At 38.5% G+C, this 13,036-nt stretch overlaps 1 protein-coding gene across 1 annotated transcript; it reads right to left on the bottom strand.

Annotated features, from left to right (window-relative positions):
- Positions 1–256: 256 nt before the first annotated feature.
- Positions 257–1,303, bottom strand: MOS (MOS proto-oncogene, serine/threonine kinase). The gene has a single exon (XM_019711058.3). It carries the CDS (start codon positions 1,301–1,303, stop codon positions 257–259), a length of 1,047 nt encoding a protein of 348 aa, XP_019566617.3.
- Positions 1,304–13,036: the final 11,733 nt, after the last annotated feature.

Raw genomic sequence — 13,036 nt, 5'->3', positions numbered from 1 at the left:
AGTAAGCCCTCTAGCTGTGAAAGCAAAGCATATAACCCTATAAAGGAATAAGACTAGTTACTGACTACTAAGATGACTACTAGATTTGTAGCTCTGCTATTTGTCTTAGACAAAGCATTTGAGACTAAAGGAGTATTCAGTAACTTTATTTTCTTAAAATCCATCCTACAAATGTTTATTTTTTTTTTCTACATCTTCACTTCTTTAAAAATAAATAGAAACAAAGACAAAAGCTTATCTTGATATAGGTTTAGAGTCAGCCAAATTCAGCTTTCAAAGAATTAAGGTCAAGCAGGAGATTTTCCGCACTTGGCCTCTGGGAAGCACTGGCCCTCCAGCAGCCCTGGATGATCTTCTCAAGTCTTGCCCCAGGGATGGAGTCAGTGAAGACAGCTGCTGAGAGAGACGGACGAAGATGATAGGCCACTACCGCGTAGAGCACGTACTGACGCTCCCCCGAGTAAGGCACCTCCTTGGTAGTCATTTGCCAGAGAGTGATGGCAAAAGAATAGATGTCAGCTTTGGGCGTTACGTTCTCTCCTTTCAGGAGCTCTGGGGCTCGGTGGGTGTATGTGCCACCTAAGTGGTGAGGAAGAGTCTGGAAGCACAGATCTTCCAGCTTCTCAGAGCAACCAAAGTCACCAATTTTGCAGACATCCTGCTCACTGATCAAAATGTTAGCTGGCTTCAGGTCCAAGTGCACAATGCTTTGTGAGTGAAGGAAAAGGAGTCCATTCACAACATCCAGGGCATACTTCAGACACTTTGCCAAATTTAATTGCTCTCCGGCACAGCAGTGAGGCTCCACCTTCTCCTCCTCAGGGCAGCTGGTAGCCCCGTATATGACTTGGTGTAAAGTGACATTACCACCAAACTCCATGATTATGGTGCCTAAACTATTAAAGCCTGCAGGCGTTCGCGTGCTGGCAGCCACAACCCCCACGATGTTGTCATGGCGAAGCCTAGCAATGTTGAGCTCAGCCCAGAAACTGCGCTGGGATGCCAGTCGGTTCTTGGTGCACCTGCTCACTTGCTTTATGGCCACCAGTACACCGTGGTAAGTTGCCTTGTACACCGAGCCGAAGCCCCCAGCTCCCAACCGCTGCAGGAAGCACACCTGTTCCCAGTCAATGGAGCACCAGGCCAGTCGGCGTGGCAGCCGTGGGGCCCTGGGAGGAGTGGCCCCTGAAAAGAGCTTCCCTGCCTTACCTGGGAGCTTGGAGGGGCTACTGCAGGGCCTCGAGTCCACCGAGGGAGAAAACTCCCCCGGGAGGTAACGGCGCCGTGGGAGAGGTGAGGGCATCGCCCCTTCAAAGTGGACGCAGAGCGGCTCAGGTAAGTGAAAAGAAAAAACACTCGTGAGTTTGGGAGCATGACTGACTGCCTACTCCTTTGCTCCACCCCAGCGTTTTTCTCCTCTTCCTTCCTTTCCCCCAAATGAGCCGCATCTGTGCTGTTACTCAGCAAGGGTTTCTATCAGATGGGAGAAAACAATCTGAACGAAGCACAACAGTATCTTTCAGATGAAAGTATTTCCCTTCAACACTTACAGTGAATTCTTATAACACCAAGCTCTCAGATAAACAGCACTGAGCTGCCCCAGGACTCACCCCTTTTACACTATTTTTTTATTATAATAAAACGGGCTTTTTTTTTCACATCTCATCCTCTGAACATTATCAGTTATCAGCCTAAAGAGACCACAACAGTGCAATGAAATTATTTCACACTTTGCAGACTGTAATGATTGTCAGTTATTCTCCAGCTGCATTAAATCACTTCCAGCAGTTATTGGCAGAAAGAGTTGAAATATGAACGGCTGACATTTGTTAAACCAATTACAGGGATAATTAGGTGCAATCTTCATATATGGATAAAAAATTGTAACCTTAAAGTAATCCATCCAAATAGAATCACTGATACAGGTCAAAACATAGGCATACACCTCCTAAGTTCAGCGAGGGAAAGGAAAAGTCTCTTACACTGTATTCAGCATATACAGCAAATTAGCAAGACTTAGCAACATATTGACTTCCTAACAATCCTTCCGTTCCACGGCAGTTTAGCCCACCCAGTAAGCTTGCTTGCAAGAGAGATTCTAGACTCCACAGCAAATGAGTTGCAGAAGTTTTGAAGTAGAGTTGGGTGAAGAAAAAAGAACAAAAATGATTCAGAGCCACGATCAGAGCTTCAAATAATAATAAATATGAGAGAATCCTAGGAGAGGGAAAATCTGAAGAAATAAAAATGGCACAGAATCACTAGTGCCTGTATATAATGTGGAAAACCAGATGTTGAAATTAAATTCATGGTCTTGCTGTCCAACCATAAGTTTTTCCTTTCTAATTTTTATAATAAAAAAGCTAATTTTCATTCTGTATCTTTGGAAAAAAGACCAACAATATTACCCTGTTCATTAAAAAGCACAGGAAAATGTTAGGATCTACATTTTTAAAAATCAAATGGTAAAGTTTTATTAAGAATTTTTGTACTTAGAGCACATAGGTAATGTGTAACCACCTTTTTATGATGATAGGTCTATGCTTCTGAGGTATGTTGGTTCTGAAAAGGTATGTTTATAAACACAAGTCCTTTTGAAGTCTCTTGAACTCTAAAATAGGATTTCTACTCTATACTATCCATTTGCCTTAGTATGTGATATGGTGTTTAATAGTTAACCTAGTTAAGCCTCCATCTTTTCACTTACAAAATTAGCATAATCATTATTAAACTTTTTATCTTGGAATAAAAGTTGGGGTGACCTGCCCAGATTAATAACAGTAAAAATCTAAAAAATGTAAACTATGTGATATTTTAGTAGAAATGCAGTTATATGAAGGTGTATCAGACCCAAAATATAAAAGGCTGACAGTGAATAGAGTAAAATAAAAAAGCAATAAAATTATATTCTGTAATAAGTCGATATTGCAAAATTTATTCAATAGTCATCACATAGTTGGGATTATACTTTAGGGCTCTGAAACTGTTCTATGGTATTAGGAATGCTATGAATATTAGTCGAATAAGAGCAATAGAGTGCCTTAACCTCCTTGGTATTACACACAATGCAAAATAATGCGACTTGTTATCACATAATCTATTTTTAAGATAATAGCATAAACAATTCATTTTTCAAAGTTTGATGTTATTATTTAAATAAAATATAAGTATTAATGAAAATGTGGTACTCTGTACATTCACAAACCCCAAGTTCATTTAACTTGTCATCTGCCAATCTGCACAAGAGTACTTAATTGAATATCCTTTTTAAAATATCTTCTGGGGCCAGATGGCCTGGGTTTATTACTGTCCCTCCGTTTCCTAATCTGCTGAATGAGGAAAATATGCCTACCTCAGGATTGTTGTCAGGATTAACAGAGTTCCAACTACTTAGGTAAGGGCTAAATAAGTGATACCTAAATGTTAATTGTTATTTATGAAACTCATTAAAAATATATACGGGTTTATACCAATAAGAAACAGATTTGTTAGACAGTATTGGTTTAAATTGTACCCTACCAGGGCTGAAGCAAGGCACGTTATTATAAACTAAACCAATTTGAAGTTTAATTTGAGTATTTTTTCCTGCACTTAAATTTTATTTGAGATTAAAGATAAAAGAGTATGTTGCCTTATTGTTATATATTTAAAATGTGGAGGGTTCACATTAATCTGATCAAATGCAATAACGTCGTCGTTCTCAAACAAAGACAAAGAATGAAAGTTGCTGATAACAGTTGCCAATGAAACAAAGGAGAGAAATTAAAGAGACTGTGTGCATGCACCTACTGAAGAGCAAAGGGCTCTCTGGATCTTAGAAAAGGTTTTACATTTTCTGCTCTTTCATTGGCAGCATGACTGTTATGGGATACCTCAGTATCAGGGAAAGAACAGCATATTTATCACAAGACGTGACAACAGATACCAGAATTAATAGCTCATTGAATTCTATTTCAATCAAAGAGAATTCAGAAGCACTGGGTGTAGGAAGGAATCTATTGGTGCACGCGGAAGGCTTGCCCACTGCGTAAAGGGCGTGAGTGCTACTGGCCAGCGTGGGCGCGGGGGATCCAGGGCAGCGCCGGCTGCAGGAGCGCCTCCCTCGCCAGCCCGGCGCTCGGGAGGAGTTTCCCTGCCCGGATCCCCAAGCCACAGGAGTTGAGCGGCTGCAGTTCACGCAGCTGGACGAACGCCATCGCAACCTCCCCTGCACGAGGACGCACGCAGGGCTCCCGAGGCCTCTCTGGCCCTGGAGTCTGTACGCACCTCATCAGGAACCGCAGCGCGGTGGAGTTGGCTGTGAGTGAGCTGCTTTGGGGGGTTGCCGAGGAGCACGTGGTCACCCCCAAGACGACGTGGTGCCTAAGGTCAAATGTACTCCAAGCTGCTTTGTTTTCTTGCCCTTCTACATACACAGAATTTTATTTTCACTTCAAGTCAGACTCATTACATAAGCTCTTGGAAGACATTATTAAAAGGCCTTTAAAGTCAATGGTCTTACAACAATGCACAGAACCCCACTCAGAACTACCACCTTGTATCCTTATGGCCATGTCAGCGCTTGCGCACTGAGTGACCACCATGTCACCCCGGGGACTGTTTCCCAGTGATCTCAGGTTTCAACCAAATTTCAATGTTAAAATGTGAGGGAATGCGCATATTGGAGTCTTTGAAGTGTCTTATTACTATTTACAAGCCTGAACTAAGGTTGAAAATTCACTTTTGCTTTTTTTTAGAACTAAAACTAAGATATAAAGAATACACGTACTTTGTATTGTATAGTCACACTTGAAATTTCTTTTTTACTTATGTAGGATTGTACTGTTGATATTAATCTGAAATTTGAATTTTATATTTAGCAATATATCATACATGTGTTTCCATGTCAGTGCAGTACATATAGAGCTACTTTAGTTTTTGCAACATAATATGATCGGGCAAATCGAAGTTTTCTGGGGCCTAAAGTTTCTACAAACCGGGGGACCCTCTTTAAGCAAAAGATTTAAAAATTAGGTATGTCAGTGAATATTACTTAGATGAGAAATCACAGCAACTTATAAAGGAAGAGGTGGTACATATATACAATGGAATATTATCCAGCCATAAAAAAGAATGAAATCTTGCCATTTGTGACAACATGGATGGACATTGAGGGTATTCTGCTAAGTGAAATAAGTCAGGCAGAGAAAGACAAATACTATATGATCTCTGTTATACGTGGAATCTGAAATAAGCAAACAAAACCAAGCTCATAGATACAGAGAACAGATTGGTGATTACCAGAGGCAGGGGCAGGGCAAAATGGGTGAAGGGAGTCAAAACAGTACAAACTTCTAGTTATAAAATCAGTAAGTCACAGGGATATAATGCATAGCATGGCAACTATAGTTAATATTGTATTGCATATTTGAAAGTTGCTAAGAGAGTACATCTTAAGGTTCTCATTACAAGAAAAAAAATTCTGTATGTATGGTGATGGATATTAACTAGGCTTACTGTGGTGATCATTTTGCAAGACATGTAGCTAGCAAATCATTATGTTGTATACCTGAAACTAAAATAATGTTGTATGTCAATTATACCCTAATAAAAATAACAAATTTAAACAAATTACTCAATTATACATTTTAAATCAGAGATACAGGCCATCACTCTAATAGGCCAAATTCACTTATATGTTACAAATGTATGAAGTCCAAAATATGCACAGGTTCCCACTTGACAGACAGATGTTAACACTGGATCACATGGATCATGTCCCTGGGTGGAACCTGCACACATGATCTGCTTCTTTTGTTCATTCATGGAGGTTGGTCACTCTTATCTGGGATGATCATTTGGATTTTGTATTTTGACTCTTAAGATACATAAATATATGCTTACTTCTGTAACATTTAACTTCTAACTTCTCTACCTTTAAACTTCACAGGACGTTAAGACATGCAAATGCCTATCAAACTGGTTTTAAAGACCTTTGAGCTAAATGGTATCTTGAAAATGTTTTTTTTTTTTTTTTTTTTAAAGATTTTATTGGGGAAGGGGAACAGGACTTTACTGGGGAACAGTGTGTACTTCCAGGCCTTTTTTCCAAGTCAAGTTGTTGTCCTTTCAATCTTAGTTGTGGAGAGCGCAGCTCAGCTCCAGGTCCAGTTGCCATTGCTAGTTGCAGGGGGCACAGCCCACCACCCCTTATGGGAGTCGAACCGGCAACCTTGTGGTTGAGAGGACCCATTCCAACCAACTGAGCCATCCCGGAGCTCAGTGGCAGCTCAGTTTAAGGTGCTGTGTTCAATCTTAGTTGCAGGGGGTGCTGCCCACCATCCCTTGCGGGACTCGAGGAGTCGAACCAGCAACCTTGTGGTTGAAAGCCCACTGGCCCATGTGGGAATCGAACCGGCAGCCTTTGGAGTTAGGAGCATGGAGCTCTAACCGCCTAAGCCACCAGGCCGGCCCTGTTTTCATATTTTTAAGACCATAAAATGTTCATGGATATTTGAAATTGTATCTGAAATTTGGCACTCTTGAATGACTTTGTCCAATTTATGGAATCATTCTACTGACATCCTTCTTTAAGCCAGAAAATACTATTTAATTATGTATTTAATATTTACTAAATTTTGTATTTTTCAGTGATAAAGTAAATGAATCAAAATAACATGTTGAAAAAGATTCAGAAGTAGTACAGGCTATTCAATTCACCATCTTTACTCAACTTTATTGTAATTTTTCTCCCATGTACCATTATGAACTCATAGCTTTCCATAGATTCGATGTGATTTAGCCAAGTGCAATCATTATTGTGTTTTACAACGCTTGTGTTCTATTGACACAGTCCCATTAATCTGAATTATTTATTGTATCCTGGTATAGCAAGTTACCCCCAGGCTCATAACCTACCCTGCCCCAGACATTGAATCAGTCATTTCTCCAGTGTATCCTGGGAAGATGGAATTAGAAATCATAATAGTGAAACTGGTACATTTATACAATGGAATATTACGCAGCCATAGAGAAGAATGAAATCTTACCATTTGCAACAACATGAATGGACCTAGAGAACATTATGTTAAGTGAAATAAGTCAGACAGAGAAAGACAAATACCATATGGTCTCACTTATATGTGGAATCTAAAGAAAAGGATAAATGAATGAACTAATCAGAAATAGTCTCAGAGACATAGAGGAAAAACTGAAGGTTGCTAGATGGGAGGAGGAGTGGGGATAAGGGGGAAGATGAGGGGGAAAAAATGGGAAAAAAAAGAAATCATAATTTACACATTAGGTTCGTTATCTAAGCCCTTGTTCCTAGCTCATTTTAGCTGACAGCATTGGAAAACATATTCTTTTGCTTTTCTTTTCAAAGCATGGGTTCATAGTGATATTTCTGTCAGTTCTAAAATTATGGTTCCTAATTAAAACAGATTTTATAATTTCCCTCCCCTTTCTCTTATACTTAAAATTTTGATTCCAAACAAAAAATATTACTTCTTTTATCTGACAAAATTATTAAATATAGTCTAAAAATTTTTTTTGCAGTTATTTTAATCCTTATACTGAATGCCACTAAGGATGTGTACTCAAATTATGTTCTTGTAAAGTCATTCATAATAACTCTTTCTTGGAAGCTTTGTATATTATACTCATATATGATTAGTTTAATTTGTTTTCAATTCTCAGAGGTTATCAACATAAATAACTGGTAGTTTTCGTAGAAGGCAGTGGCTTTCAGCCACGAGGCTTTTTCCTTGTGTGATATTCAAACCCTGGAGGATGGTAGAAAACAGTTAGCTAAGTCTACCTTATGAGATGGCAGGGGTCGGGGGTAAAAGAGAACACAAGCAAATGCATTTCCCAAGTTCTGTGTGAAAATTTCATTTAGCCACCATCTAGTCTACATTTATTGACCAAATGAAGTATCACATGCATAACATTCATATGCATAAGTTCTGGCTGGGCACCCCAATTCTGTATTCTATTCAATTGGTGATAGTATTAGAACCTACATCGTTTCATATATTCCATTAAAATTTAGTAAATAATAAACTATATTAAAGCCTTTAAAATTTATTTTTTAGCTTCCTTTTCTGCTATATAACATTTTTCTTCAAATTAATATTATATTAACCAAAGTTTAGAATGTATAAATCCAAATGAGTCTCTTAAGTTTGTTTTATCACAATTCAGTGCCAAAATCTTTAACTGTTTTCTCCAGGAGGACTTTAAGGAGGTAAGTAGTATCTTAGAATTCAAAATTATTAAGAAAGAATGCTGTGTTAGTCCAAGTCTTCTGAGAAGCAGATAGCAAGACAGAATTAGAAGTGCAAGAGATTTACTAGAGGAAACATCTGAGGGAAATGAGGAGGGAGCTGGGGGCAGCTGGAAAGCTGTCAGACAGTGATACAGGTTTGACCCTTGTGAAGGAGAGAGGGAAGGAAAGCAGGTTGGATGGAAGTGTTTTAGCCTGCAGTGTAGTTCTAAGAAGTTTCCATATGGCTGGTGAGGAGTCCTCAAGTTAAAATTGCCTGTTAGAGGAATCCTTGTCTCCTAGAAATTGGCTGGCTTTATTTAATGTCCATGCTACACACACTTACTGGCTGGGAGCAGCCCTGGGAAGCATAGTTTCAGTGCAAACATCATGATGAACTTCAGAGTGCAGCTCTGAGGCCATTGGCAAATAAAACATTCTGTATTCAGTGATCTTACAGACACATTTTCATGGTCACCACAGATATTATAAGCTTTAAGGATTTTGTCTGAGAACCTCTCTACTTGGGTCAAAATTCTGATGTCACTTTGTACATAATAGTTACCCTAATTTTTTGTTACAGTGTAAAATTCCAATTTTTAAGAAGGCTTTGGATACACTGTATTTCTTTTTGGTCTCAAGACTATGTTTAAAATAATAGATGTGTTTGCTTAAACCCATTCTTGAGGAGTGACGTCATAGGAATGGCAGCAGTGAGGCGGACTTCTTGAGTTCTCCTCTGGAGCTTACCACAAATTGAACATCTATAACCCATCAAAGGACTCTCTGCTCATCACACAGAACAGCTAAGAGACTCGTACGAGGATTACTTGAAGTGCCCTACACCAGGGCATCTCAAAAGGCACAAGATTCAAAACACCCAGAGGCCAACTCCAGACCAAACCGGAGTACTACTGGGTTTGACCTACAAGTGACACACCCAGAGGGAATTCTCTACAGGCACAAGAGCCTATAGGGGCCAAGCCTCATTTAAATGGTCATCCCTCACGTAGCAGAACATCCTGCTGTGGGCAGAGCCGGGTCTCACAACTAGTCAGCCTAGGAGTCAATCCCACCTACTCACAAGCTAAAAGCAATTAAAGATCAACGTTAACAGGACAATATACACAACACCAACGGTCACCTTTGGAGCACACGCTCAAGAGAATAATGAAGTTGTGCAAGTTAAATACAAAGGACACATACTACATAAGATCACCCAGCAAAAACTAAGAACCCTAGGGGATCTACCTAATACATTGAAGCAAACACAGAGAATCAGCCAGAATGGGGAAACAAAGAAACATGTCCCAAATAAAAGAACAGAAGAAACCTCCAGAATGGGAACCAAATGAAATAGAGGTAACCAACCTATCAGAGATAGAGTTCAGAACACTGATGATAAGAAAGTGTAAGGAGCTTAGTGATGACATAAAGAAAGATAGAGAAATCATAATGAACAACCAGTTAGAACTAAAGAATACAATAACAGAAATAAAAAACACACTTGAAGGAATTACCAGCAGGTTAGATGAAGCAGAGGATTGAATCAGCGACTTAGAAGACAAGTTAGCAGAGATCACCCAAATGGAACAACAAAAAGAAAAAAAGAATAAAAAATAATTAAGATGGTTTAAGAGACCTCTGGAATAACATCAAGTGCAACAACATGCACATCATAGGAATTCCAGAAGGTGAAGCGAGGAAGCAAGGGATCGAGAACATATTTGAAGTAATAATGTCCAAAAACTTCCATAACCTGTTCAAGGAAACTGACATACAAGCCCAGGAAGTGCAGAGAATTCCAACCAGGATAAACCCAAACAGGTCCACACCAAGACACATTATAGTTAAAATGGCAAAGGTTAAAGACAAAGAGAGAATCCTAAAAGCAGCAAGAGAAAGACAGCGGGTTACATACAAGGGAACTCCCATAAGACTATCAAATGACTTCTACAGAAACATTGAAGGCCAGGAGGGAGTGGCAGGAGATACTCAAAGTGATGGAAAACAAAGGCCTACAACCTAGATTGCTTTTTCCAGCAAGACTATCATTTAAAATTGAAGGAGAGCTAAAGAGCTTCCCAGAAACGAATAAGCTAAAGGAATTTATTACAACCAAGCCAGCATTGCAGGAAATATTAAAAGGGCTTCTGTAAACAGAAGAAAGATGAAAACAATCTAACTACAAATTTTAAAAATGGCAATAGCTATGTACCTACCAATAATCACTTTAAATGTAAATGGATTACATGCTCCAATCAAAAGACATAGGGTGGCTGAGTGAATAAGAAAGTAAGACCCTTGAATACACTATATACAAGAGACTCACCTCAGCTCAAAAGACACACATAGGCTGAAAGTGAAGGGTTGGAGTAAGATATTTCATGCAAATGGAAATGAGAAAAAATCTGGAGTTGCAATACTTATATCTGACAAAATCAACTTTAAAATGAAGAATATATTAAAAGACAAAGATAGGCACTATATAATAATAAAGGGATTGATCCGACAAGAGGATATAACCCTAGTAAATATCTATGCACCCAACATAGGAGCACCTAAATATATAAAACAGATATTGATGGACATAAAGACAGAGATCAACAGTAACACTATCATAGGAGGGGACTTCAACACACCTCTGACAACAAGGGACAGGTCTTCCAGGCAGAAAGTCAATATGGAAACAATGGCCTTAAATGACACATTGGACCAGATGGATTTAATCGATATTTTCAGAGCATTTCACCCCAAAGCTGCAGAATACACGTTCTTCTCAAGCGCACATGGAACATTTTCCAAGATAGACCACATGTTAGGCCACAAAACAAGTCTTGATAAATTTAAGAAAACTGAAGTCATACCAACTGTGTTCTCTAATCACAGTGCTATGAAATTAGAAATGAACTACAGGAAAAAAAACTGGAAGACACACCAATTCCTGGAGGCTGAATAACATGTTACTAAATAATGAATGGGTCAACCATGAGATCAAGGAAGAAATCAAAAGATATCTCGAGACAAACGAAAATGAAAACATGACGACCCAAAATCTATGGGATGTAGCAAAAGCAGTCCTATGAGGGAAATTCACAGCATTGCAGGCCTACCTAAAGAAACAAGACAACTCACTCATCAATAGTTTACCTTCACACGTAAGGGATCTGGAAAAAGAACAGCAAAATAAGCCCAAAGGGAGTACAAGAAAGGAGATAATAAAGATCAGAGTGGAAATAAATAAAATAGAAACCAGAAAAACAATACAAAAGATCAAGGAATCCAAGAGTTGGTTTTTAGAGAAGATAAACAAAATCAACAAACCTTTAGCCAGACTGATGAAAAAAAGAGAGAGAGGACCCAAATTAATAAAATCAGAAATGAAAGAGGAGAAGTGACAACAGACACCACAGAAATACAAAAAAATTCTAAGAAATTACTATGAGCAACTATGTGGCAACAAATTTGACAATCTGGAAGAAATGGACAATTTTCTAGCAGCATACAACCTTTCAAGGCTAACTCAAGAAGAAATGGAAAACCTGAATAGACTGATTACCACCAGGGAAATTGGATCAGTAATCAACAATCTCCCAACAAATAAAAGCCCTGGACCAGATGGCTGTACAGGTGAATTTTACAAAACATTCAAAAAAGAATTATCCCCTATTCTCCTCAAGCTCTTCCAAACAATACAGAAGTAGGGAAGGCTCCCAAGCGCTTTTTACGAGGCCACTATCACCCTGATCCCAAAATCAGAAAAGCCACTACAAAAAAAGAAAACTACAGGCCAATATCCCTAATGAACATAGATGCATCCCTAATGAACATAGATGCAAAAATCCTCAACACAATATTAGTGAACAGAATTCAGCAATACATTAAAAAGATCATACACCATGATCAAGTGGGATTCATTCCTGGTAAGCAAGGGTGGTTCAATATCCGCAAATCAATTAATGTGGTACACCACATTAACAAAATGAAAAATATAAATCATATGATCATATCAATAGATGCAGAAAAAGCATTTGACAAAATCCAGCAGCCATTTATGATAAAAACCCTTAAGAAAGTGGGAATAGAGGGATCATAGCTCAACATAATAAAGGCCATCTATGATAAACCCACAGCTAACATACTCAATGGGGAAAAGCTAAAACCATTCCCCTTAAGATCAGGAACAAGGCAAGTTTGCCCACTTTCTCCACTTCTATTCAACATAGTGCTGGAAGTTCTAGCCACAGCAATCAGACAAGACAAAGAAATAAAAGACATCCAAATTGGTAAGGAGGAAGTAAAATTGTCATTATATGCAGATGACATGATACGATATAGAGAGAACCCTAAAGACTCCACCAAGAAACTATTAGAGCTGATAAATGAATTTAGTAAAGTAGCAGGATACAAAATTAATATTCAGAAATCAGTTGCATTTGTATACTGATAATAAAGTATCAGAAGGAGAAATTAAGAAAACAATCCAATTTACAATTGCTTCAAAGATTATAAAATACCTGGGAATACATTTAACCAAAGAAGTAAAAGATCTGTACTCAGAGAATTATAAGACACTGAAGAGAGAAATTAAAGAAGATACAAATAGATGGAAACACATACCATGTTCATGGATAGGAAGAATTAATATAGTTAAAATGTCCATACTGCCTAAGGCAATATACATATCCAACGCAATTCCTATCAAACTACCAGGGCGTTTTTCACAGAAATAGAACATATAATCCTAAAATTTATATGGAACCATAAAAGACCCCAGATAGCCTCGGCAAT

Source organism: Rhinolophus sinicus, chromosome 7 (assembly GCF_057876585.1).
Source record: "Rhinolophus sinicus isolate RSI-liver-muscle chromosome 7, RSI-T2T, whole genome shotgun sequence".
NCBI lineage: Eukaryota > Metazoa > Chordata > Mammalia > Chiroptera > Rhinolophidae > Rhinolophus > Rhinolophus sinicus.
This window is presented reverse-complemented; position numbering and strand designations above follow the sequence as displayed.